The sequence below is a fragment of the Eublepharis macularius genome, chromosome 18 (assembly GCF_028583425.1).
Source record: "Eublepharis macularius isolate TG4126 chromosome 18, MPM_Emac_v1.0, whole genome shotgun sequence".
In the NCBI taxonomy this organism is placed as follows: Eukaryota; Metazoa; Chordata; class Lepidosauria; order Squamata; family Eublepharidae; genus Eublepharis; species Eublepharis macularius.
Window position 1 is genome coordinate 3,970,947 of NC_072807.1, and position 24,284 is coordinate 3,995,230.

The 24,284-nt window shown below is 46.1% G+C and overlaps 1 protein-coding gene across 1 annotated transcript in view; it reads right to left on the minus strand.

Moving 5' to 3' along the window:
- TBX15 (T-box transcription factor 15) overlaps positions 1 to 24,284 on the minus strand; it is a 137,446-nt gene that overhangs the window by 39,836 nt on the left and 73,326 nt on the right. The window contains exons 3-6 of the mRNA XM_055003017.1: positions 20,664 to 20,765; positions 17,091 to 17,262; positions 11,530 to 11,697; positions 3,145 to 3,209 (exon numbers count right to left, since the gene is read on the minus strand). Of these exons, the coding sequence (XP_054858992.1) occupies positions 3,145 to 3,209; positions 11,530 to 11,697; positions 17,091 to 17,262; positions 20,664 to 20,765 (507 nt within the window). The remainder of the gene's footprint in view (positions 1 to 3,144; positions 3,210 to 11,529; positions 11,698 to 17,090; positions 17,263 to 20,663; positions 20,766 to 24,284) is intronic.

Sequence of the window (24,284 nt, forward strand, 5' to 3'; positions counted from 1 at the left end):
TCAGCTGGCCCAGCCCACAGAGAGGGTCCGTTTTCACAATTCACAGCCATCTCCAAACCCCTGCGTGTGATTCATCCATTCGCACAAATAGCAACCGTGGCCGTTCCCAAGTTCTCTCAAAGAATCAACTACAACTTTCCCGTGGCCTCTGCTCCCTTGGTTTCATTAGGGATGGGGTGGACTTCCTGGACCCTCTAGCACTAATCTGACATAACTAGATTCCTTTTTCAAATGTCTGGAAAACTCATCTGTACTCTAGAGTGGATCCAAATTGGCCTCCTAGTGGGTGGCAATTACCTCACTGTTGCTGGATGGGGTCTTCCTTGTCTACCCGCCACTTTGTGACTGATTAGAGGACTGACAACTGGCTAGTTCTCCACTGGCATGACGGTTTTCTCCTCCTCTTCTGGTCTGTTGCCAGATGAGGTCTTTTATACGTACATATAATGGAGGGAACAGGAGAGAGGCCCAATTTAACTGTTGAGTGGCTTTTTGCAGTGAAGAAATGTGCTGTGCTGCGCTTTTAAGACCTTGGCACACTAGACCTGCAGGTAATTTTAACTTTCTTTTTCTGCCCAGGCTTTTCTGTGCTTCAAAGTCAGTTTCTCTAATACTGAAGCCATTTTCAGCTACTATTCAGCTTCCATTTAACCTCTTGGTATCTCCTCAGCTAGAGAGAGAGAAAGAGAGAGAGAGAGATGTGAGCACCCTAAATGAATGAGTAGTTTGGGTTGGATTCAATTAGACTTGCCAGCCCTCGGGAGCTTTGGGGGGAGAGGCTCAGCATTGTATGGGGTCATATGACAGCTCTCCTTCTTTGGAGGTTTTTAAGCAGAGGCTAGATGGCCCTCTGACAGCAATGCTGATTCTGTGAACCTGGGCAGAGCATGAGAGGGAGGGCAGGAAGGGTTACATCAGGGCTTAGTTCTCGTGGCCCCTTCTTCCATGCCCAGAGTAAGGCCGATCGCCACTTTGGGGTCAAGAAGCAATTTTCCCCAGGCCAGCTTGGCTAGGGATCCTGACGGTGTTTTGCCATCTTCTGGGCATGGAGCAGGGGTCACTGGAGATGTATGTGTCGGGAGGGGAGTGAATTTCCTACATTTTGCAGGGTGTTGGACGAGATGACCCTGGAGGCCCCTTCCAACCCTATGAAGTGACATCCCTAAGGTTGCCAACTCTAGGTTGGGAAATCCCTGGAGATTGGGGGGTGGGGTGGAGCTTGGGAAGGGCAGGGTCTGGGGCAGAGAGGAACGTCAATGGGGGATAATGTGCTAGAGACCACCTTCCAAAGCAGCCAAGACATCACACATCACAGAGACTCTCTGACAATCTCCCAAACCTTATGGTTTTAATGTTATAGCTGGAGACCTGGTCTAACTACCTTTGATTCCTCAACATTGTCCTTGGACCTCTTGAACCTGCTGAGTTCCATTCCTTGACCCCATTGGTCCCACCCCGGCATCAGTGAGCCTTGAGTCAAGCTCGACTCCAGGTGAAGTGGCAGATTTTGCCTTGTAACAGATGGGAACCACAAGGCAGTGTAAATGGCAGGGAAGCCCTGGAGCCCTCTAAGGGATGCAATCTTAATCCATGTGGGAAGTCCAAATATTGGCCTCTGATATGGTTGCCAAATCCAGATTGGAAAATTCCCAGAGGTTTGGGGGTGGAGCCTGGGGAGGGTGGAGTTTACAGAAGGGACAGCCCTCAGTGGGATATAATACTTTCCAAAGCAGCCATCTTCTCCAGGGTGCAAGGCAGTTCACAGTCACATGGTGTATGCCTCTATACTTCATAGTTCTTACCTTTTTCTTTATTTTTAGACTTTTTAAAAATTCTGCTATTTCACAAGCTCAAGAGGGCAGAACTAAAATTTATCCCAAAACAAATGTGGGGGGTGGGGGCTGTGGCATCTGCTTGACATGCAGAAGGTCCCCGGTTCAAACCGTGGCATCTCCAGATCAAAGCATCAAGTAGTCGGTGATGTGAAGGCCCCTGCCTGAGACCCTGGAGAGCATCTTCCAGTCTGAGCAGAGAGTATTGACTTTAATGGGCTGATGGACTGATTTAGTACAGGGCAGCTTCATGTACTCAAACATTGTTCAACTAAAAACCTGCCCTGTCAAAATCATTTTTAAAAGTCTTGCTCCTTAGATGGAACCTCAGCTAGGAAAGAGTGAAGAGCATTGAAGGGAGCAGGGAGCAGTGGACCAATGAAGAATTAAGCACACTCATTCACACACACACACACACACACCCCTCTCACTATGATGTCTTAGCTGGCTCTCGCAGTGCTAACAAAACCTTATGTTTCATGTAAATGCACAGCAATCCAAAAACAAATGACTTCTGTTGTCTTGCATTCAGTATTTGTTATAGATGCAGAGGACTTAGCTGTGTTAGTCTGTAGTAGCAAAATCAAAAAGAGTCCAGTAGCACCTTTAAGACTAACCAACTTATGCTACAATAAAGTTGGTTAGTCTTAAAGGTGCTACTGGACTCATTTTAGTATTTGTTATATTTGTTTCAGCAATTAGTCTCCACCCACCCTTAGATGTTGTGCAATTGTGGTGCCCTAGCAATCATTTGGAAGCGGATTTTCCTGTGCAGACGAGACAATCCAGTACAATGACAGCACAGAAAAAACAAATTTGACCATGCTGAGAGAACCCGAGCGGTATCATCTCCTGACACCTGGGCCATTTAACAGAGCACGGCAACTTCCATGGCTAGAAGCCCACAAGGTGACCAGCTCCATTATCCTCGCAAAGCATCCAGAAAATATATGACCGGATCCAATGATTTGTACGGATAATGATTAGCTGGCAACAGGATCTGCGAACAATGCCCCCCTGCCCCTCCTCCCGGTGAACGGTAGGCACAATTGGGTTTGATAGCACCAGTCCCCTCTTGGCACCCTCTCCAAAGCAGCAGGCTGGAATTGTCAAAGCTGGTCTCGCCAACCATTTCTTTGGAGACAGATGCAGAGCCACAGAGACCAGCAGGACAGCCCAAAGAGGCGGCCCCTTGTGCTGGAGGTATAGTCTCTTCACACACGTTGTGTGAGGAGGACCCAACTCAACACAGGTTAACTAGGGGAACAGTTGTCTTGAAACACAAGAGGGAAGACTGAATGGACCGTCTTACCTGTTTCTTCCAGAATCCCTGAATCCTTTTGCAAACGGATTCCGGTCAATTTTTAATCTGGTGATCTGTAAGACAATGCAGACTCTTAGATTCTATAGTTAGTATTTTTATTGCATTTGGTGTAATTCCCTAATTGCCCTTCTTCCCCCGCCCCCCACCAGTCAAACAGTTTGCAAAATGTGCAAAAGTAAACTCTGCTAGAGCCAGGGTTGTCAACTCCAATTTGAGACGTTCCTGGACATTTGAGTGTGAAGCTTGGGGAGGCTTAGGGTTTGAGGAGGGGAGGGACTTCCATGGGATATACTGCCATAAAGTTCACCCTCCAAAGCAGCCATTTTCTCCAGTGGAATTATCTCTGTAGTCTGGAGATCACTCGTAATTCCAAGAGATCTCCAGGCAATTGGCAGATTGGCAACCATAGCTAGAGCCTGTGTAGGGTTATAGTTGGCACCAGGGCTCATTTCGAGGGGGAACGCACAGGAACGCAGTTCTGGCAGTTCCCCAAAGAGGTCACATGTCAGGTGGCCCCGTCCACCTGACTCTCGGCCATTTTGGGCCTGTTTCAGCCTAGATTGGGGACGAAATGGCCTGGATCGGGCCTCTGATGGGTGGTGAATCACTCTCTCACTCAGCAGCGGCCTGATCCTGACCATTTTGGGCCTCTTTTCAGCCATTTTCAGCACCTTTTTGCCATTTTGGGCTCAATTTCGGCCCTGAATGGCCAGGATTGGGACCAAAACAGCCAGGATAGGTGACATCAGGGGTGTGTGGCATATGCAAATCAGTTATGCTAATGACACACTTCTGGTGCTGCCAAGGGGTGTGGCATATGCTAATGAGTTATGGTAATGAGTTCCTCCAGCTCTTTTTCTACAAAATGACCCCTGGTTAGTACATTGGGATGTGGGAGGCTCAGGTCAAATTCCCACTCAGGGCCAAGTTGGTACAGTTATTAAACTGTCATGTCTGGGTGCCCCCGCCATAACTTTTACTCAGACAATCCTGTGTCAGGTAAGGGGAGAACCTGCTTTCCAAGAGATCAGGAGCCCAGTTTGGATTGTGCTGTAGCATGACAGAAGAGCTTCATGCTTCCCCATGCACCCCAAACAGCTCTGGGGAAGTGCTATTTGCCCCACTGGGGGGCTGTGCTTGTAGTGATGGGCTACATGTGCAGCCCCACAACAGGACAGAAAATGCCCCCAGGGCCATTTTGGTTTTGGAATCGGTTTTGGTTTGGGCATGATTGCTGGAGCCCCATCTAACCACCATCACCCTGCTATGGTCCTAATACAAATTTTGGCCCTGGGTGCCTGGGAACCAAGTCTCCCCCACACACCTAACGTAAATGGGGTTGCCAGTCCACAACCAGTAACCTCCATGAAGAAATGGGGGCAGGACATGGTGCCCCAGTGTTGAGCCAGCAAGCTTACATCACTTTTGGTAAAAACTGTAAGCAACATAGTGGATCACCATGTCACTTCCTGTTTTTACCAGAAGTGACATCAGCTTGCTGGCTGAATGCTGGTGTACATTCCTCCCACCCTTCACTCAGTGCTCAGGGTGCCTGTGGGCAACAAATGTATGACTGCCCAAACCCAACACCTTAACAATCGTAAGAAGTAGTTTGGGCCTCAGCCATGATGAGTAACCTTGGGACAGTCATTTTCTCCGCCTAACCTATCTCACAGGGTTGCTGTGAGGTTCAAATGCAGAAAACCATGCAAGCCACCCTCAGCGCTGACAAAAACCAAAGTATTAGATATGTCAGCCATAGCTACAAAGCTCTGGGAGCATCATTAGTTGTTGCCCAAAATAACCACTGAAGCATTAGCAGCCTGAGGTGGAAAGGCAGGATAGAAAACTTTGAAAAGAAATACAGTCATAAAATAGCAAACAGTCATCTAGAATCAATGGGCAATCACAGAGGAACGCTGTAGGAGGTTGGTTTCTTTCTCAGGATTCATACCCTGCCAAAGACACCAGAGCAGAACTGGCCTTCCATTTCAGTTCTGTGCAGAGAATTCTCCCACAGAATCAGTACCACAAGCTTCCCCTGTTTACTGCCACTTGCTCGAGCTCGTTCCTATCAGACGTAATCCTGCCATGGTTCTAAATATATCACCAATTGGCGCGAAGCCCAACATGCAGTGGTAATAAAGTTATTATTACTAAGACTGAACTGAAATGGCCCAATCTTCACTGCTCTCTTTGCAGGCTGTGCCCTCTCCACCAGCAATTCTTTAGGTGGTTTGATCTGTGAACAGAGTGAAGCTTCGTCTATCTTATCTGTAGTGGCCGGTTCTCAGCCGATCTGGTGGACGTGTTCCCCATAGTGCTGCTCAAGCCCAGATTTGGTAACAGCAGCCTCTATCTGATTTGGCTTCATGAGGAAGCTATGTAGTCATGTTGATAGTTCCCTGGTGGGGGTGAAGGCTCCTCTGCCTCCGCCTCTTGCAAGTGGCAGTGGGAGGGGAAAAAAGGACTATTGGGATTTACCATAGAGTTTCCAGAGATTCCTAGAGAGGTGTGTCTCCACTTCTGGGTTTTTCTTGGAAATGACATTATGCTGTCACTGATGGGCACCCCCTATGATTCCTCCCATCTTCCGCTAACTGTCGGAATGGGCCTGGCAACTAGGGTTCCCAGCCTCCAGGTAGTAGCTGGAGATTTTCTGGCATTACAATAGATCTCCAGGTCACAGAGATCAGTTCCCCTGGAGAAAACGGCTGCTTTGCATGGTGAACTCGATGTCATTATACCCTGCGGAGGCCCCTCCCCTCCCCAAACCCTACCCTCTTTAGGCTCCACCCCCCCCCCCCAAATCTCCAGGAATTTCCCAACCTGGATCTGATGACCCTACTGTCAGACCTGGCTATATTGTGACTTCATGGATAAGGCCCAACGGGAGTGAGAACACACTTCCAACCCTCATGGTGGTGCAGCCAAAAGAAAAAACAGTTGCCCAGCAGCAGTGGAGAGAGTGGTCTCAACACCGCCACACGCAGGACTGCAAACAGAGGGCCAAGAAGTAAGCAAAGAGCCGCTTTTGTGAAACTCTTCACTCATGCTCACCCCTTCCCCACAATACGGTTCCTTTTTATTTTAGGACATTTGCTTCAGCCCCATCAACTGCACAGAAGCTGGTGTGACCATCTCCTACAAAACCACTTTAACTTATTTAGGCCCTTCAGGACTCCAGAGACAAGTCAGAGGAGTGATGTAGCCACTCTAGTCTTGAGACAATTCATGTCGGCCGCTGCTTCTGTGATTCAACCTGAAACCCTTGAGGGAAGGGCCACAGCGCTCTGTATAAAGTCCCAGGTTTGACACTTGCCCCATGAGATAAAAAGGCCTCAAGTGTTGGGAAAGCACTTTGTCTGCCAGAGACCTTGGAGAGCTGCTGCAGACTCACATACATCGCAATGATCCGGCTTGGTATGAAGCCAAAACTAGGCACAGGAGGAAAAGTCAAAGGAACCAGGAATGTTCAGCCTGGAGAAGACTAAGGGCCAAGCTAGAAATGACGAATTACACTTGAATGGTAAGTGAACAGACTGGCAAGTGGAGCACAAGTGAACAGGGAGGAATACACATGAGTCTGTTCACTTGCCATTCGAGTGTAAATCGTCACCTCCAGCTTGGCTCTAAGGAGAGTCAGGAAGGATTGCACTCTTCAAATATCTCAATGGCTGTAATATTTGATTTAAAATATTTGTTTGCTGCCTTTCCACTCAAACTGGGGTCTCCAAGGTGGCATGTTGGAATGCTGGAAATTTCCCAGTGAACCTGTCTGGCAGCTGAATTCACTTTCTTCAGCAATCACAATCAGACCATGAGTCCACCAGAGATATGTTCAGATTGCATCAGGCCACCACAGACCAAGTTTGCAGCTGGTGAGAAGCTGACTCACAGCTGATGGAAAGATCAGCGGGTAGTGAGGTTCTGATCCACCACCCTCAGCAAAACAGCTCCTCAATGAACATGTGAAAGGGAGAGGGGGAAGGGCTCGTTTCTTGTATCTCTGTTCCTAGTTGGGCAGGAGAGAAGTAATGCTTTTAACCTTTGCATTGCAAAAGGAAGAGGACAAAGGACTGGTTTCTCTTCTTTTCCCTGTCACACAAGCCGAGCCGTGACAGCTTGGGCTGCAGAGAAGGGAAGGGAAATCAACTGGACTGCTGATCTCTGCATCTTGGCAAGTCTGGGAGGCAGCAATTTCCAGGATGGGACATCAGAAGAACCCAATTTCCTGCTGAGCCAGCTTCTGATCCCCCCAACTTGCTAGATGGAGAGCAAAATTTAGCCAGCAGGAGATGAGAATCTGACTCCCAGACGAGCTCTTCTAGGCTAGGAGTTGGCTTTGGATGGCTTCGAAATTGCCTGTTTCTGTGAATACTCAGAGCAGGCTCTGTGTGGCTGCCTGATCAGCTCTGGCAAAAGGGAGGTGAGCCCAAATGGCAGGTGTTCGGGCATTCCTAGTCATCTGGAAGAGGGCAAAGACTTCTTCGAATCATAGAATCATAGAAGAGTTGGAAGGGGCCATACAGACCATCTAGTCCAACCCCCTGCCCAGTGCAGGATCAGCCTAAAGCATCTCTGACAAGTATTCATCCAGCCTCTTCTTGAAAACTGCCCGTGAGGGGGAGCTCACCACCTCCCTAGGCAGCTGATTCCACTTTTGAACTACTCTGACCGTGAAAAGGTTTTTCCTAATATCCAGTCGGTACCTTTGTGCATGTAGTTTTAGCCCATTGCTTCGTGTCCTACCCTCTGCTGCCAACTGGAACAGCTCCTTGCCCTCCTCCAAATGACAGCCTTTCAGATATTTAAAGAGAGCAATCATGTCCCCCCCTCAATCTCCTCTTCTCCAAACTAAACATTCCCAAGGCCCTCAGCCTTTCCTCGTAGGGCTCTGTCTCCAGACCCCTGATCATCCTCATTGCTCTCTTCTGCACCCTCTCGATTTTGTTCACATCCTTTTTGAAGTGAGGCCTCCAGAACTGCACACAGTACTCCAGGTGCAGCCTGACCAAGGCAGTATAGAGAGGGGCTATGACCTCATGCTTAACTACAGATCTGTTTAAACTATAGTTGGTTAACTTCACAAGATTTGAAAGAAGCCAAGGCCCTCATGACGAGATGCTTGAGGCACACCTGCTCTCGACAACTGCACATTCCTACTTCCTTTTGATTGATTCCTAAATCTATGCATTTCTGAACAACCTTATTCTCGTTTTTAAAATCAGAAGGCTGCAGAAACTGTCCGCAAGTGTTATGTGATATCCAGGGAGGGTTTAGGATCTTAAGAATACTAAACATTAAAGATAGACCTGTGTAGGATTGAAAAATTGTCCCTCTGCCTTGACGCTATTTTTTACTTGGTTCCTTCTGCAGTTCATGCAAAAACTTGAATTCTGCAGGAAGGCTCTGGAAATGCAGACGTTCATGTGGCGAACCTCCTTCTGTTCTTGATTTAAGCCTTTTTTTCACTCTCTGGAATCTGTGGCTGCACACTGTAGATCTCCGTGTGTTTTTTTTCCACCAGTTGGGTTACACCACCTGTCTTTCCCTTTCAAACTAATTTATGCTGTCGTCTTAGTTTGCTCCGCTGGCTTGGAGCGAAGACCACCATGCTACTAATATATTGTAATGGAACTTGGCTTGTTACAATATTGTTCTTCGCCTCACACAGCTATGATAAATGGCTGATACCTTCACTTAAGAGTGCTGTAACAGGCATTTGGATCCCAGAACTTGTTTCTAGATTCAGGAAAGGGCAGTGGACCTCAACCCACAGACTGGCCTTCCCACAAAAGGCACGGAATTCTGCCTGCTGGGTTGTGATCTCCTATAAAGCTGCTAATATTTTTTTGCTAATATTTGGAAGGGCCTGAAACTAGCGCACAAATGTGGAGCACAGTGTCTCAACGCCTCCTGCCTTTTCCCTGAAAGAAGCAATAAGATGGCAGGGTGTCTCAGCAGGAGAGAGGCTTTCTCCTGAGTACAGGTAGGTTCAGAGACTTTTTCGCACAACAAGCTGCTCAGTGGGCCACATACTGTCACCTGCAGATAAAGGTGAGTCTCTGGTCTGAAAACAACCAGGTTTGCCACCTATGGGATGAGAAATTCTTGGAGATTTGTGGCCGAAGCTTGGAGATGGTGGGTTTTGAGGAAGACAGAGACCTCAGCAGGAGCGATACAATAGAGTCCACCCTCCAAAAAGTCATATTCTCCAGAGGAACAGATCCCAGGAATCTTTCAGAGAACTCCAGCCCCCACCTGGAGGTTGTTCACAGAGGAAGAGGCTCATGGAAGACGTCAGCAGTTAGTCACAGACCCAAATTTAATGGCAGCCAATTCACAAGCAGCTCTGAACATTAGAGTAACTAGGGCTGTGAGGCTAGCAAGTAGCAGAGAGAGTCTCCAACCAGACAAACAGATACTTCTACATTTAGAAGAATGAGGGTGTAACATTAAGAGCCTTTCTCCTTTTTGAAGAGCCAAGGAACACTTTCTGTTTAGAGAACTCTGTGCTACTGCAATGGTCCTGGCTATGTGGCTAGAGATTAGAGAGGACAGTCTTCCTACAGGGAAGAGATAAACATGGCCGCCTTCCTTTTCCTTAATAAAACTTTGCTTAAAGTGTGGAGAATTACTAACCAGTCAGCTAGTATGTGTGCCCAAAGGCCCAACTAGAAATGGTATCTGCCACAACTTGAACTGGGGTTCCCCAGCCCGACTCACAGACAGATAGCGTTGCTAACCTCCCGGTGGAGCCTGGAAATCTACAGAATTACAGTCGATCTACAGAGATCTCTATGACATTATACCCTGGAGAGGTCCCTCCCCAGGCCCCACCCAAGGGTTGGTAACCTGCAGGGGGTGGGGGCTGGAGATCCAAAGAATTACATCTGATCTCCAGACTACAGGGATCAGTTTCCCTGGAGGGTAGATTCTATGGCTGTGGACTCCTGTGAGGTCCCTCCCTTTCCCAAACTTCACCCTCAGCAGAATGCACCCCCAAATCTTCAGAGCGTTCCCAACCCAGTATTGGCAACCCTACAGACAGATTTCACATCGGAGAACGACTGTTCCCAAGTGCTCTGGAGCTAGGGTTCCCAGGTGTCCGCTAGTGGCGGGCAAACTCCCAGGGTTTGCTACCTTACCTGCCGGCCCGCCAGTGGTCAGCGGGAGGTGGCAAGCTCCTGGAGGTTGCCCGCCACCAGTAAGCACCTCAGGAATGTGTGCACCACACGCGCACTCTCAACAGGTGCAGCAATATCACTTCCAAAAACCGAGCCCTGCGGCACCCCACTGGACAACTCCCTCCAATCTGATGAAATGCCATTGACCACCACTCTTCGGGTGCGGTCCTCTAACCAGTTCCCTATCCACCAAACTGTCCTATAGTCCAGTCTGCAGTCTTCCAGTTTACCCATTAGAATGTCATGGGGAACCTGGGTGCAGCAGACAGTCATGGACTAGGAGAACCAAAGGTAGGATTCGCAATATGGCTCTTCTTGATGGCTTTTGTGATTGGCTTTTGTCTTTGAACCAGCAAGGCAGCTTGGAACCTCTGACTACTTTGGAAATACCTAAATTTAGCCAACTCATAGAATTGTCCTTCAGCTGGAGAACAATCCATTGAGAAAGGACTGTATTGATGGCAGCAGCTTGTCCCCCATTCAAAAAATCCTCCTAAGCCTATACCCCACCCCAACCTTGTGCAATGTAGCATAAAAACCCCTAACCTTATGCAATGTTGTTTCCATTAACTTTTGGATTGAGCTTTTCTCATGGGGGAGCATTCAAAGGAAGAATCCTGCACCTGTAGTCTGAATGATACAATCCTTTCTGACCATCCCACATTCTTACTGCCTGATTTTCTGCATGTATACAGGTATGTATGTATGCGCTGTCAATCATAACCAACTGTCATTGACACCAGTAAGAAGCTTTCAAGGCAAGTGAGAAGCAAAGGTGGTTTGCCTCTGCTCTCCTCTGCAGTGTCTTTCTTGGTGGTCCCCCAACCAATTACGGACCCAGCTGTTTCATGTGTAGACCAACTTTAAATATAATGGTGACTTTCATGATTTTAGATTGCTACTTCCTTGGATGATGCAATGCTACTCCATGGATCAGGACGGAGTCAAATATTGGCGGTGAGGAAGTCCAGGATCAAGTTTGCAGCACTACTTTTGGCAGCCAATACCCCACCTGCCACTCCAGAAAAGGAAAGAAATATTTTCCAGCTCATTGGCACAGCCGTTCGGGTTTAACACAAGCTCGAGAGGCAGACTTCTCTGATTGGGATGAGGTCGGATCAAACCCGTGGGTGAAAGAGCAGATGGGTTAACAGGGACTTCTTTTCTCCCTTTTTTGTCTTACCTGTTGGTTTTGATAAGCTGTGACCGTGGTGAAGACAGTCTCAGGAAAGTTGAAGGTTTTCACCCCATCCCCAGCAGGGACTGGCTTTGTGGGGGAGAGCTCGCTGCTGAAGTCCTTGCGAATCACATGGATTCGCGGTTGATACTTGTGCATCGAGTGCAGGATTATCTTTGGAAACAAACAAAAGTGAAACAGAATGGGGAGAATTATTTGAATGGCACTCTACTGGCAGCTTTATAACTGAGATTTATGAATGGGCACAGAACACCCTTAATCTTCTTCACCTTTTTACATTATAATCTTGATATTAATGGAGTAATTAATGCCCTTTGCAGTGCTGGCCACCTTCACAGCACAATGCTTGTTTCTATAAAAAGAGCCATATGGGGACAAGAAAGACCGGGCCACCCTTTATGGCATAACCAGGGCAGGCATATGTTACGCTTGGAGAAGGTGGGAAAACTGCCCGAATGTCACGCCCCTGCATCTTGAAGTGAGGGAGCTGCTAGAAGAGCAGCTGACAGCAGTGGCTCTCAAAGTGTGGATTGGGACCCACTAGGAGGTTGCAATTTTCTTGCAGGGCAGGAAGAGTTACACCAGTGCTTCGTTCTCATGGCCCCTTCTTACAGGGTAAGGCCGATTACCACCTTGGGGTCAGGAAGCAATTTTCCCCAGGCCAATTCGGCTAAGGATCCTGATGGTGTTTTGCCATATTCTGGGCATGGTCACAACAGAGAATCTCCCGTGTGGTATTATGTCTTCATAATTGTTTTAATAAAGGATATATTAATTGAGTACTGTTTCACAAATTTGTTTATACAGAGTAAGGGATGTAATAAACAATTTGTATATTCTTTTGTTTCTTTTGACACAACCATATACTACACATAAGAACATAAGAACATAAGCAAAGCCATGTTGGATCAGGCCAGTGGCCCATCCAGTCCAACATTCTGTCACACACAGTGGCTAGAAATCCGGTGCCATCTAAAGGACTGTCAGTGAGGCCAGGACACCAGAAGCCCTCCCACTGCCTTCCTTCCAGCACCAAGACAACAGAGCACCACCTCCCCACAAAGAGAATGCCATCTATCTCCTGTGGCTAATAGCCACTGATGGACCTCTGCTCCATATATTTGTCCAGTCCCCTCTTGAAGCTGGCAATGCTTGTAGCTGCCACCACCTCCTGTGGCAACGAATTCCATGTGTTTATCACCCTTTGTGTAAAGTAGTATTTTCTTCTATCTGTTCTAACCCGACTGCTCAATAATTTCATAGAGTGCCCACGAGTTCTTGTATTGTGAGAAAGGGAGAAAAACACATCTTTCTCTACCTTCTCTAACCCGTGCATTATCTTGTAAACCTCTATCATGTCTCCCCTCAGTCGTCTTTTCTCCAGGCTAAAGAGCCCCAAGCGCCTCAATCTTTCCTCATAGGGAAAGTGTTCCAACCCTTTAATCATTTTAGTTGCCCTTCTCTGTACTTTTTCCAGTGCTATGATATCTTTTTTAAGGTGTGGCGACCAGAACTGTACACAGTACTCCAAATGAGGCCTCACCATCGATTTATACAGAGGCATTATGATACCGGCTGATTTGTTTTCAATCCCTTTCCTAATAACCCCTAGCATAGCATTAGCTTTTTTTATGGCAGTCGCACACTGTGCTGACGTTTTTAGTGAGTTATCTATCATGACTCCAAGATCTCTCTCTTGGTCAGTCTCCGCCAGTTCAGACCCCATCAACTTGTATTTATATTTTGGATTTTTGGTTCCAATGTGCATTACTTTGCACTTGGCTACATTGAACCTCATTTGCCACATGGATGCCCACTCTTCTAGCCTCGACAGATCCCTTTGGAGTGCCTCACAATCCTCTCTGGCTTTCACCACCCTGAACAATTTCGTGTCATCTGCAAATTTAGCCACTTCACTGCTTAATCCCAATTCCAAATCATTAATAAACAAGTTAAAAAGCATTGGACCCAATACCGACCCCTGTGGCACCCCACTGCTCACCACCCTCCACTGTGAGAAGTGCCCGTTTATACTCACTCTCTGTTTCCTATTAATTAGCCAGTTTTCGATCCACAAGAGGACTTGGCCCTTTATCCCATAGCTACTGAGCTTACTTAGGAGCCTTTGATGAGGAACTTTGTCAAAAGCTTTCTGGAAGTCAAGATAAACAATATCTATCGGGTCTCCCTTGTCCACTTGTTTGTTCACTCCCTCAAAGAACTCTAACAGATTGGTGAGACAAGATCTTCCCTTACAGAACCCATGCTGAGTTTTCCTCATCAGCTTTTGGTCATCAATGTGCCCACTAATTTTATTTTTGATAATAGTTTCCACCAACTTACCCGGTATTGACGTCAGGCTGACTGGCCTGTAATTTCCCGGATCTCCCCTGGAACCTTTTTTAAAGATGGGGACAACATTAGCTACCTTCCAGTCCTCAGGAACAGATGCAGAGTTTAATGACAGATTACATATTTTTGTGAGGAGATCTACAAGTTCACACTTGAGTTCTTTCAGAACTCTTGGATGTATGCCATCTGGGCCCGGTGATTTATCAGTTTTTAAATTATCTAGCAGTCGCATAACCTCCTCTCTCGTCACCTCAATGTGACTCAGGTCTTTCAAAACCCCTCCCAAAGTCAGTGCTTCCGGAGTGGGCATGCACTTCTTATCTTCCACAGTGAAGACAGAAGCAAAGAACGCATTCAGCTTCTCGGCCATTTCCCTATCACCCTTTAGTAATCCTTTTACGCCTTGGTCATCCAAGGGCCCCACTGCCTCCCTAGCTGGTTTCCTACTTCTAATATATTTAAAGAATTGTTTATTGTTTTTCTTTATGTTCTTTGCAATATGCTCCTCATATTCCCTTTTTGCCTGTCTGATCACAGACTTGCACTTTTTTTGCCACAGCTTATGCTCCTTTTTATCAACCTCACTCCGACTAGTTTTCCACTGCCTAAAAGAATCCTTTTTACCTTTTACAGCTTCTATTACATTGCTTGTTAACCATGCTGGCCTTTTCCTAAACCTATTTGTGCCTTTCCTAACCAGCGGTATATATTTAATTTGAGCTTCCAGGATTGTAGTTTTAAATAGTCTCCAAGATTCCCCAAGTGTTTTGACCTTTTTTACTTTCCCTTTCAGTTTCTTCTTCACGTACCCCCTCATCTCAGAAAAGTTACCCCTTTTGAAGTTAAACATGGCTGTGTTGGTCTTATTTGGCAATTTCCTATTTATACATATGTTGTACTCAATAACATTATGGTCACTGTTCCCAAGTGGTGCAATCACATTTACATCTCTCACCAGGTCTTCAGCATTACTGAGGACCAAATCCAGGATCACCTCTCCCCTAGTAGGTTCTGTAACCATCTGTTCCATAGCACAGTCATTGAGACAGTCTAGAAACTCACTTTCTCTCCCCCGATTCGAACACCCATTGGCCCAGTCAATGTGTGGGTAGTTAAAATCACCCATTACAACACAGTTTTTTTGTTTAGCAGTCATCTTTAATCCTGTCATCATTTTATAATCCTCCTCTATTTTCTGATCTGGAGGGCGATAACAAACTCCCACAGTTAAGTTTCCATTTGGGCCCGTAATTTCAACCCATAGCATTTCCAGAAGCGAATCTAATTCAGTTACCTTCTCAATCTTACTGGAATGTATACCTTCTCTGACATATAGAGCCACCCCACCACCAACCCTTCCCTCCCTATCCTTCCGATATAATTTATATCCAGGAATCACCGTGTCCCACTGATTTTCCTCATCCCACCAAGTTTCTGATATGCCCACAATGTCTATGGATTCGCCCAACACTAAACATTCCAGCTCCCCAATTTTACCTCGGACACTTCTAGCATTTGTATATAAACACCTGTAACTTCCCCGGCACACTTTGCCTCGAGACGTAGTTAGGTCATCTGCACTGTTTGTCTCCATCTCAGTTGACAACTCTACACCATATATTGCAACCTCCCTAGACCTCAATTATACAGGCATCTTATGCGTTCTAAAAACAATTCATTAAAGTGTCTCGTGCTCAAAGTGCTATCATGGATGTTATTAAAGTGCAATTGCTTTTGGCATCCTATGACACTATTTCTCATATAGAACTCGATTTGCCTTGCATACAGGTACAATACAGGTACAGTATAAGGGTAATTCCAGACACTGTGAATGTCACTCAAAGATTCATCATAGTTAACCTTCCATATCCCTCTTATGCCAAATGGTTTAAATATAGCCAACGATTACACCTGCTTTCTGGGATAATAACGATGTTACTTTAAGGACGGAGATTGTATGATTAGGGCGTGGATGGCTTTCTGTAGATAATACAGCTGTTAGTCAATGGGACACAAATGGAAGTAATCGACAAATCAAAGAGGGATATGGAAGGTTAACTATGATGAATCTTTGAGTGAGTATATTGTAATATGAATATACTATTGTATGTTTTAAAATTTGGGAATGTATTATATTGTTATGTGTATTTTCCAGCATCTGTGCTCTTTGAGAAAGAAGCTTGGAAACGGACCTTACAAGGATCTGGACCGTCCGTTAAAGAATGCAGTCACAGAACCAACTATGTGTACCTATGATTATAGGTCTTTTTGCTCTGTGACATTCACAGTGTCTGGAATTACCCTTATACTGTACCTGTATTGTACCTGTATGCAAGGCAAATCGAGTTCTATATGAGAAATAGTGTCATAGGATGCCAAAAGCAATTGCACTTTAATAACATCCATGATAGCACTTTGAGCACGGGACACTTTAATGAATTGTTTTTAGAACGCATAAGATGCCTGTATAATTGAGGTCTAGGGAGGTTGCAATATATGGTGTAGTATATGGTTGTGTCAAAAGAAACAAAAGAATATACAAATTGTTTATTACATCCCTTACTCTGTATAAACAAATTTGTGAAACAGTACTCAATTAATATATCCTTTATTAAAACAATTGTGAAGACATAATACCACACGGGAGATTCTCTGTTGTGACAATTACATTACCGTGTTGCTCTATTTTGTTGTATATTCTGGGCATGGAGCAGGGGTCCCTGGGGCTGTGTTGGGGAAGGGGAGGTAGTTGTGAATTTCCTGCATTGTGCAGGGGGGTGAACTAGATGACCCTGGAGGTACCTTCCAGCCCTGTGATCCTATGTTTCTATGAATCCAGGAGAGAAGAGGAGGGGAATAAGGTGAGCCAAGTGGCGGCAAACTTAGGTTTGCTTCTGCAAAATATGTATAACAGACATAATACTGCCAGTCACTCAATAAGGCTATTTATAAATACTAAAAATGAAAATAAAATGCAAACATGATGGGAGATTTTTGTGTTTTATGTCAGGGAGGGGAGAAGTAGCGTGGAGTTATTTGGCAAGCAAGTTCTGAAAAGTAAAGCATATTCAGAAGCGAGTCCCACTTCGAAAAGCTGGAGAATCCCCGGCTTCCAGGGTAGCCCCCTAGCTAAGGATTATGGGGTGGAAGAAAAGGATTCGTCTTGAGCTATAAGATGCTTTCTCCCGACTTACATGGCCTTGGTCATCCAGCTCGTTATTGGTCAGTTTGAGCTTATCAAAACTGACAACCTGCCTCATCCAGGTATCTCCGGATGCCAACGAGTCGGGGTGAATGTAAACCCTGGGGGGTACAGGGGAGTCCGCATTGCCCGCTACCATCCACTTGGAGCTGTGGTATACATATCTGGGAGGGACAAAGAAAAGCAGAGTCTTCGTTATTATTTTTTTTAAAAACAACACCTGTAGCTTCTTTCTCCTTAAGAGCTTTTCTTCTGCACTCACCAAAGCATGTTCAGGCTCTGAGATTATATGCACAGGAAGGAAACTGTGTGCTTCATCTTTAAATGGAAACCAGATGATACCTGGAACTACTTCCTTATTTTTGCATCTCTCTATTAATTCTCTTTTCCAATTACTGCTTCTAGAAAACTCTACACACAGGGCACACTAATTGGTAACCCCCCCCCCTAACCCACAGATGAAAGCTTTTAGGTCTACTAGGGAATCATTCATTGCTTGCAGATGCCTCCTCCCGCTGGCGCCACACCTGCAGAGGCCTTCTGCTTCTCCACCTGAGCCACGGCAGTCCACGTTGCCCTGTCTAAAAATCCATTGTTCATCCTCCATGTTTTGTGCTATGTTGTGGGGTGCTATGTTCACAATGGCTGCTAAATGACCCTGTCTCACTGCTAAATCCATTGAGGGCCATAAGCTAAGCATTCCACATTGCCACATTGCTCGCCATGCCTCCTGTTACGGTGGGAGGTGTCCTGCTGGCAAGCCCCGTTCCCTGCTGCTGCTGCTGCTGCTCTGAGCAGCGGAGGGAGAAAAATATCAGAGTTTCCTGCTTTTCCTACAGCTACCCTTATTCACTTCTGGATCATACCTGGAAATGACATAGTGACAACAGCAATGTTGCCATCACACACAGGCTGATTCTGCACACGTTGGATAATGCACTTCCAATCCTCTTTATAGATCATTTGGAACGGATTTTTTTGTGTGCAGAACAAAAAATCCACCTCAAACCATTGATAAAGTGCATTGAAAGTGCATTATCCAACGTGTGCAGAATCAGCCACACACCCCAAGTCCTTCTGCCAATTGCCAGTCTTAGGGCCAAGCTACACATGACGAATGACACTTGAACGGCAAGTGTATTTCTCCCTGTTCACTTGCCCTCCACTCAATCCACTTGCCGTTCAAGTGTCATTCATCATGTGAAGCTTGGCCCTCAGTCTGGCAGCCCTACCAGATGACAACATTGAGCCTAGCCTAGGGCAACTCCTGTCACTCATGCACAGGGGAAATCGAGAAAGTTGAGTGAAAGGGAGCAGAGAAGCAAAACTGGGGGCGCCCGAAGATGCACAAGAGGGGATCAGCTTGTTCCCAGCCAGGCTCTTTACTCTAGCCAGAGCAAAAACGTGTGTGTTGGGGTGTGTGTGTGTGTGTGTGTGTGTGTGTGTGTGTGTGTGTGTGTGTGTGTGTGTGTGTGTGTGAGAGAGAGAGAGAGAGAGAGAGAGAGAGAGAGAAGTTGCAATGCAATGCTTTAGAAATTCCCTGATGAATTCCTAGAGTGTTGCTATGTCACTTCTGGTTACAGCTGGAAATGACATCACAATGTCACTTCTCACCCACCCCACCTTTTACTCCTCCTGCAATCTGGCAGGCCTGTCCTGGTCCCACACTGGCATAGGCTGTCCAAGTCAGGCCCCCTGGAAGAACTCTCAGAAATAACAGTTTTGAGTAGTGGTCTTCAACATTTCCAGACCCAGGGCCTGCCTTTAACCTCCAAGTAGCAGCATGGGGCCTGCTGAGGTACAAGCACATGACAGGATGTGATAAGACAACAAAGTCACATGACAGGAAGAGGAGAAGCTAGAATCTCTGGACATGCCCAGCTAAAAAGGAATGCCACTGCTAAGTGACCTTGTCTCGCTGTCTTGCTTTCCTCAGTGTGCACGGCCAGACAGTCGGTGTGTGTCGCACCCTTGCTGTGAGTACATGAGTACTGTCAGTAGCTTCTTCCCAAAAGCAGCAAAATAAAATGGCAGTTCTGTTGGGGCAAACAACCCCATAGGATGAACATGCCACAATAACAGGCATTCTGCATTGCCCTGTGAACTTTGCCATTCTTTTCCTAAGTTCTGCTTGGCAAGTAGATGCGGTTGGTATGGGGTGGGGAATTTCTTTGTCCAAAATTCACTTTTTTAGATATAGCCATTGATTCCTCTATTTCTTTTTTTGTTCTCTTTTAAGAGCAGATTTCTGTTTCATTTCTCTTTAAAGAGACCCTTTTGTAACTTCAGCTGTTGCAGTTGTTTTATGTTATACCCTCCCAGGGCAGTGCTCTAGCAGGAAGATAGGGAGGCTTAGTAACCGACATTGCCTGCCTCTGGGCATCTACAGAGTGAAATTCTGAAATCTGGCAGAACCTTCCTTCCTGCCCCTGCTCTATTCAAATTTCTCTTTAATCAAAAAAGAACTGATTAGAAACTGACCCCAAATTCCTAAAAAGAGGAAAAGAAAAAGATTGTAGGATTTCAGGGAGTAACTGGGTAAAAGAGAAATTAAGAGAGTTTCTCTTAACAGCCCTACAAATAGAGTACGAACTGCAGCACTTGGGTCTCTGCTCTCTTCTTGCCAAAGTGTATGGAAGCTGACTAGTGCAGTGTAGCAGCTAGAGTGTTGTACTAGGATCTGGGAGACCCAGGTTCAAATCTCCACTCTGCCATGGAAGCTCATTGGGTGGCTTTGGGCTAGTCACACTCTCAACCTTGCCTACTGCACAGGGCTGTTGTGAAAATGGGGGAGAGAACAATGATGTAAGGCATACTGGGTCCCCAATGGGGAGAAAGGCTGGGCATCAATAAAGTAAATAAATAAAAGTTCCTCAGTGTTTTGGCTGCATGACACTCCTCTATCCGGGGACACAGGTTGTTTAGCTGCAAACACAATCCCTTTTCCCATCTATCCATCCATCCCCTCCCCATTCTTCGTCAACATTATCTGACCATTATATTTCTTACAGTGCACTCCTAAACAGTTATGTTCTTCGAAATCCTTTTAAGTCAACAGGCTTAGAAAGAGTGTTACTCTGTTTAGGATGGCACCATTAGTCCTTTAAGAAATACAAGTAAAACTGTTTATTCCTATTTCTTTACGCCAAGCTTTACTTTCAGCAGATATTAATCAGGAACATCTCTGGCCTTTGGGATAATGGATCTCTAGTCTCTCTAAATGCCCAAGCCTGACAGGGAATTCTCCACCCCTAAACCCAATTATCTGTCCCTGAGAAACTGAGGGGGGAATTGGCCTCCATTTTGATGCTCTAGGATTTTCCCCTAGTCTTTATGGTCTTTACCATAGAAATTAGGGGAAATTCCTAAAGCATCATCAAGAAGTGACATCACATCCTCCCCAAACTCCACCCTCCACAGACACCACCCCCAATTCCTCCAGCATCTGCTTAGGCAGTGTTAGGACCCCTATGGATCACTGAATGGCCCTTGCTACTGGCGAGAGGCATTCCTGGTCTACCTTGTTCTGAATCAAGTCCTTTAGGGAAACTTCCAAAGGCCTTACCTGTACCTCTTGTTATCCACAGGCACAATGTCCATGGCGATGTAATACTGCTGGTGAGGATCCAGCCCTGCAATCTTCACTCGCATCGCAGGGAACATTCTCCTGCAAGAGTAGAGATGGGGGCGGGCAATGAGGTGAGGTGATAAGCTCAGGGGTCTTCAAAGGAAAAATACGGAAACACAGTAGAAGAATCGAGACCCTGCATCACGTGAAGCTTCCTCATGCTGGGTGGCAGTGCAGTCCCCTCTGTCTCAGAACTGTCTACTCCAGCTTGGAGTGGCAGTCCAGGTTCCTAGGCAAGGATCTCTCCCAGCCCTGCTGCTTGAAATCCTGATAACTGGCATTGCCGGTGATTGAACCTGGGGCCTTGTGAATGCCAAGGAAGTGCTCTGCCACTATGGCCTCTACCCAACATGCACACACTCTGAGCAGCGTGAAGACAAAAGACAGGCAAAATGCTCCACGGGGTGTATGTCCTGAGCCTCGCTGCCCCCAGACACCAGGCAGCGCCTGCCTCTCCTGCAAATAAGGTGTCCGAGCGGCAATCAGAATGCATGAAGAAGAGAATACAACATCCCAGAAGACATCACTCCATTCAGTACAAACCAAGAAACAAACAGACAACCCCCCCCCCCCCAGAATTACACAGAACATGTAACTCCGCCCTTGGGGCAGGGAGGGAAAAAACACTCCATGCGGTCCCAGATAGGGGCAAGGCCTAGAAAGCTCTCCCACGCCCAGGGCTTTTTTCCAGCTGGAATGCGGTGGAATGGAGTTCCGGCACCTCTTGAAAATGGTCACATGGCTGGTGGCTGGTGGATTGGGGGGGGGATGTTTTTCTCATTATAACCATGGGACAGTGTTGTGTAGTGGTTAGAGCATTTGATTGGGCTTTGGGAGGTTTCAATCCCCACTCTGCCTTGGAAGCTTGCTAGGAAGCTGCTTTGTGTACCTACTGGAGAGAAAGGCAGGGTATAACTGAAGTAAATAATAAAGAGTAAATAATAATAAAATCAATGGAATTAAATTTTTTAAAGCAAAGACAAAAGCAAGCAGCAAAACTGCTTTCTCGGTACAGGACTTTGATAAAAACATCAGTTAAATTGCAAGAGGCAGGCACCCTTAAACATTTGAAAAAATTGCTTTTTTCTGGTGACTCAAAATTGGATCACAAACACGCCGTGTGACTGCACTCTTTCACCACTTTCCCTATCACCACGCTTCATCCATTCCTTAAAAATATATGTTGAAAAGAGGTGTTTGATCCTGCAGGTTTGGCGGAGATGGAAATTGCATGGCTTATTTCTCTTATTGCATCTTTCTAAACTTCCAGTCTTCCTTGGTCGGCCTCCCTGACTGCCAAACGGGAGTGTTGGGTTGTGGTAATTAGATCACAATGACATGTTCTCACATTACCCACCTGGGAAGATTTGCTAAGTACTAAGCACCATGAATGCTGGGGACAGATGCATGCACACCAACTGGTGTGTGTGTGTGTGTGTGTGTGTGTGTGTGTGTGTGTGTGTGTGTGTGTGTGTGTGTGTGTGTGTGTGTGTGTGTGTGTGTGTGTGTGTGTGTGTTTAAGCATGCATGGCTTAGCCAAGGATGATGGCAAAAATGATCCATGCAAACCAGTAAATCATAAGTATGTCTCAACCAAGGCTGCTCTGCCAGCTGCTATGATGAATTTCACCACTGCAGTTATAGGAGTGCTCAAAAACCTACTCATTTTAAATTGGGAGCAAATGACTTTGACAACCATGTAAGATGCTCAAATTGGCACTGAACAGGCATTTCAAACAAACGCGAGTGTGCCGCTCCTGTTTTGCAAACACTGGTTCAGTAGAATTTTAGGAGAGTCTTTCAACTCCAAAATTCTTAAGGGATATTGTAAAGCAGATCACTCATGAGACATAATAATTCCATAGATCCAGAGGAGTTAGCCGTGTTAGTCTGTAGTAGCAAAATAGAAAAGTCCAGTAGCACCTTTAAGACTAACCAACTTTACTGTAGCATAAACTTTCAAAAATCGCAGTTCTTTTCGTCAGATGCATCTAATGAAGAGAACTGTGATTCTCGAAAGCTTATGCTACGGTAAAGTTGGTTAGTCTTAAAGGTGCTACTGGACTCTTTTCTATAATAATTTCAGATTTCCATAGCACTTTAAACACTCTAAAGTGCTTTGCCAGATTAATGCAGGAATCCTTACAGTAGCCTTGCAAGGTAGGTCAGTGTTATGATGACCCGTATATTGCAGATTGTGGAGGAGGGGGGCTCCAAATGGGAAAAAGAGAAGATTGCCTAATGAGTTCACAGCTCAGCGGAGATCTAAACTTTTCCCCCTTTTCTTTTATTCCCTTAGAAGCTCCTTGATGAACAAATCTTGGCAGGACAAATCTTGCTACTGCCAAAGCAGTCTTCGGATCATTATCTCTCAACCAATAAATCAGTGCTCCTGAGGTGTCGGGAGCTGATTGTGGGATGGAAAGGCGCTGGATGGGAAGAGAGCATCACACTCTTTGCTGAACCAGCTCGGAACAGCCTGTAAGGAACAGTTTGTGGAATATTTGTGATCTTTTGCTCCACCTAGCTGCTATTGCCTCCATTTCATCACCTTCAAGTAGAAGATTTTTCTCGCAGACTCTCTGTTGTCAACAACTCTCCTTGTTTTGATTTTCTTTGTAAGAGCTTTCAAGACGGGAGCAACAGAAAACCATCCCAATGATAAGGTAAAAATAACGATAATAATAACATTTGATTTATATACCGCCCTTTAGGGCAACTTAATGCCCACTCAGAACAGTTTACAAAGTATGCTATTATTATCCTCACGACAACAATCACCCTGTGAGGTGGGTGGGGCTGAGAAAGCTCCGAGAGAGCTGTGACCCAAGTTCCCCAGCTGGCTTCAAGTGGAAGAGCGGGGAATCAAACCCAGTTCTCCAGATTAGAGTCCTGCCGCTCTTGACTACTACACCAAACTGGCTAGGTAGCTCAAGCTAGTTCAAATCAACAGCATAAAAAGTATCCAGGGATAAACTATACATTGAGAGGGGGGGGTATATTTGATGAATGAATTGAATGTCTGAGCAGTCTTTAAAAGGAAAGAGAAATAACCCTTAACCCGCCAAGTCAAATGGGTCCAAGAAGTTGCTCTTTACAGCCTTCGTGATTGGAGGAGAGCAGCTTGAAAGATTTGTCAGGTTTCAGATGACTAATGAGGAGAAATACAGAGGCAGGACAACTAGGAGCCAAGGTGAAGTGATGCCATTCCTGAGCCACTACAGGTGGCAGAGGAGAAAGAGAAGTCAGACTAACACAAGCTTCAGGGGGCAGTCTCCTGTGTCCACTGGAATGAGTGGGAACTGGGCAAGGAAAAGGCAGTGCACAGTATGGTATATTTAGCAGATTGATCCATTTCTGTTTTTCACTCTACCACCATGATCAGCCCCCAAAGAATCCAGTGGTCACTATTTCCTGAGTATCTATTTGAGATGCAGGGCTTTTTTTCAGGGGGAACGGAGTTCCGGAACCTCTTGAAAATGGTCACATGGCTGGTGGCCCCGCCCCCTGATCTCCAGACAGAGGGGAGTTTAGATGGCCCTCTGCACTGCTCAGCAG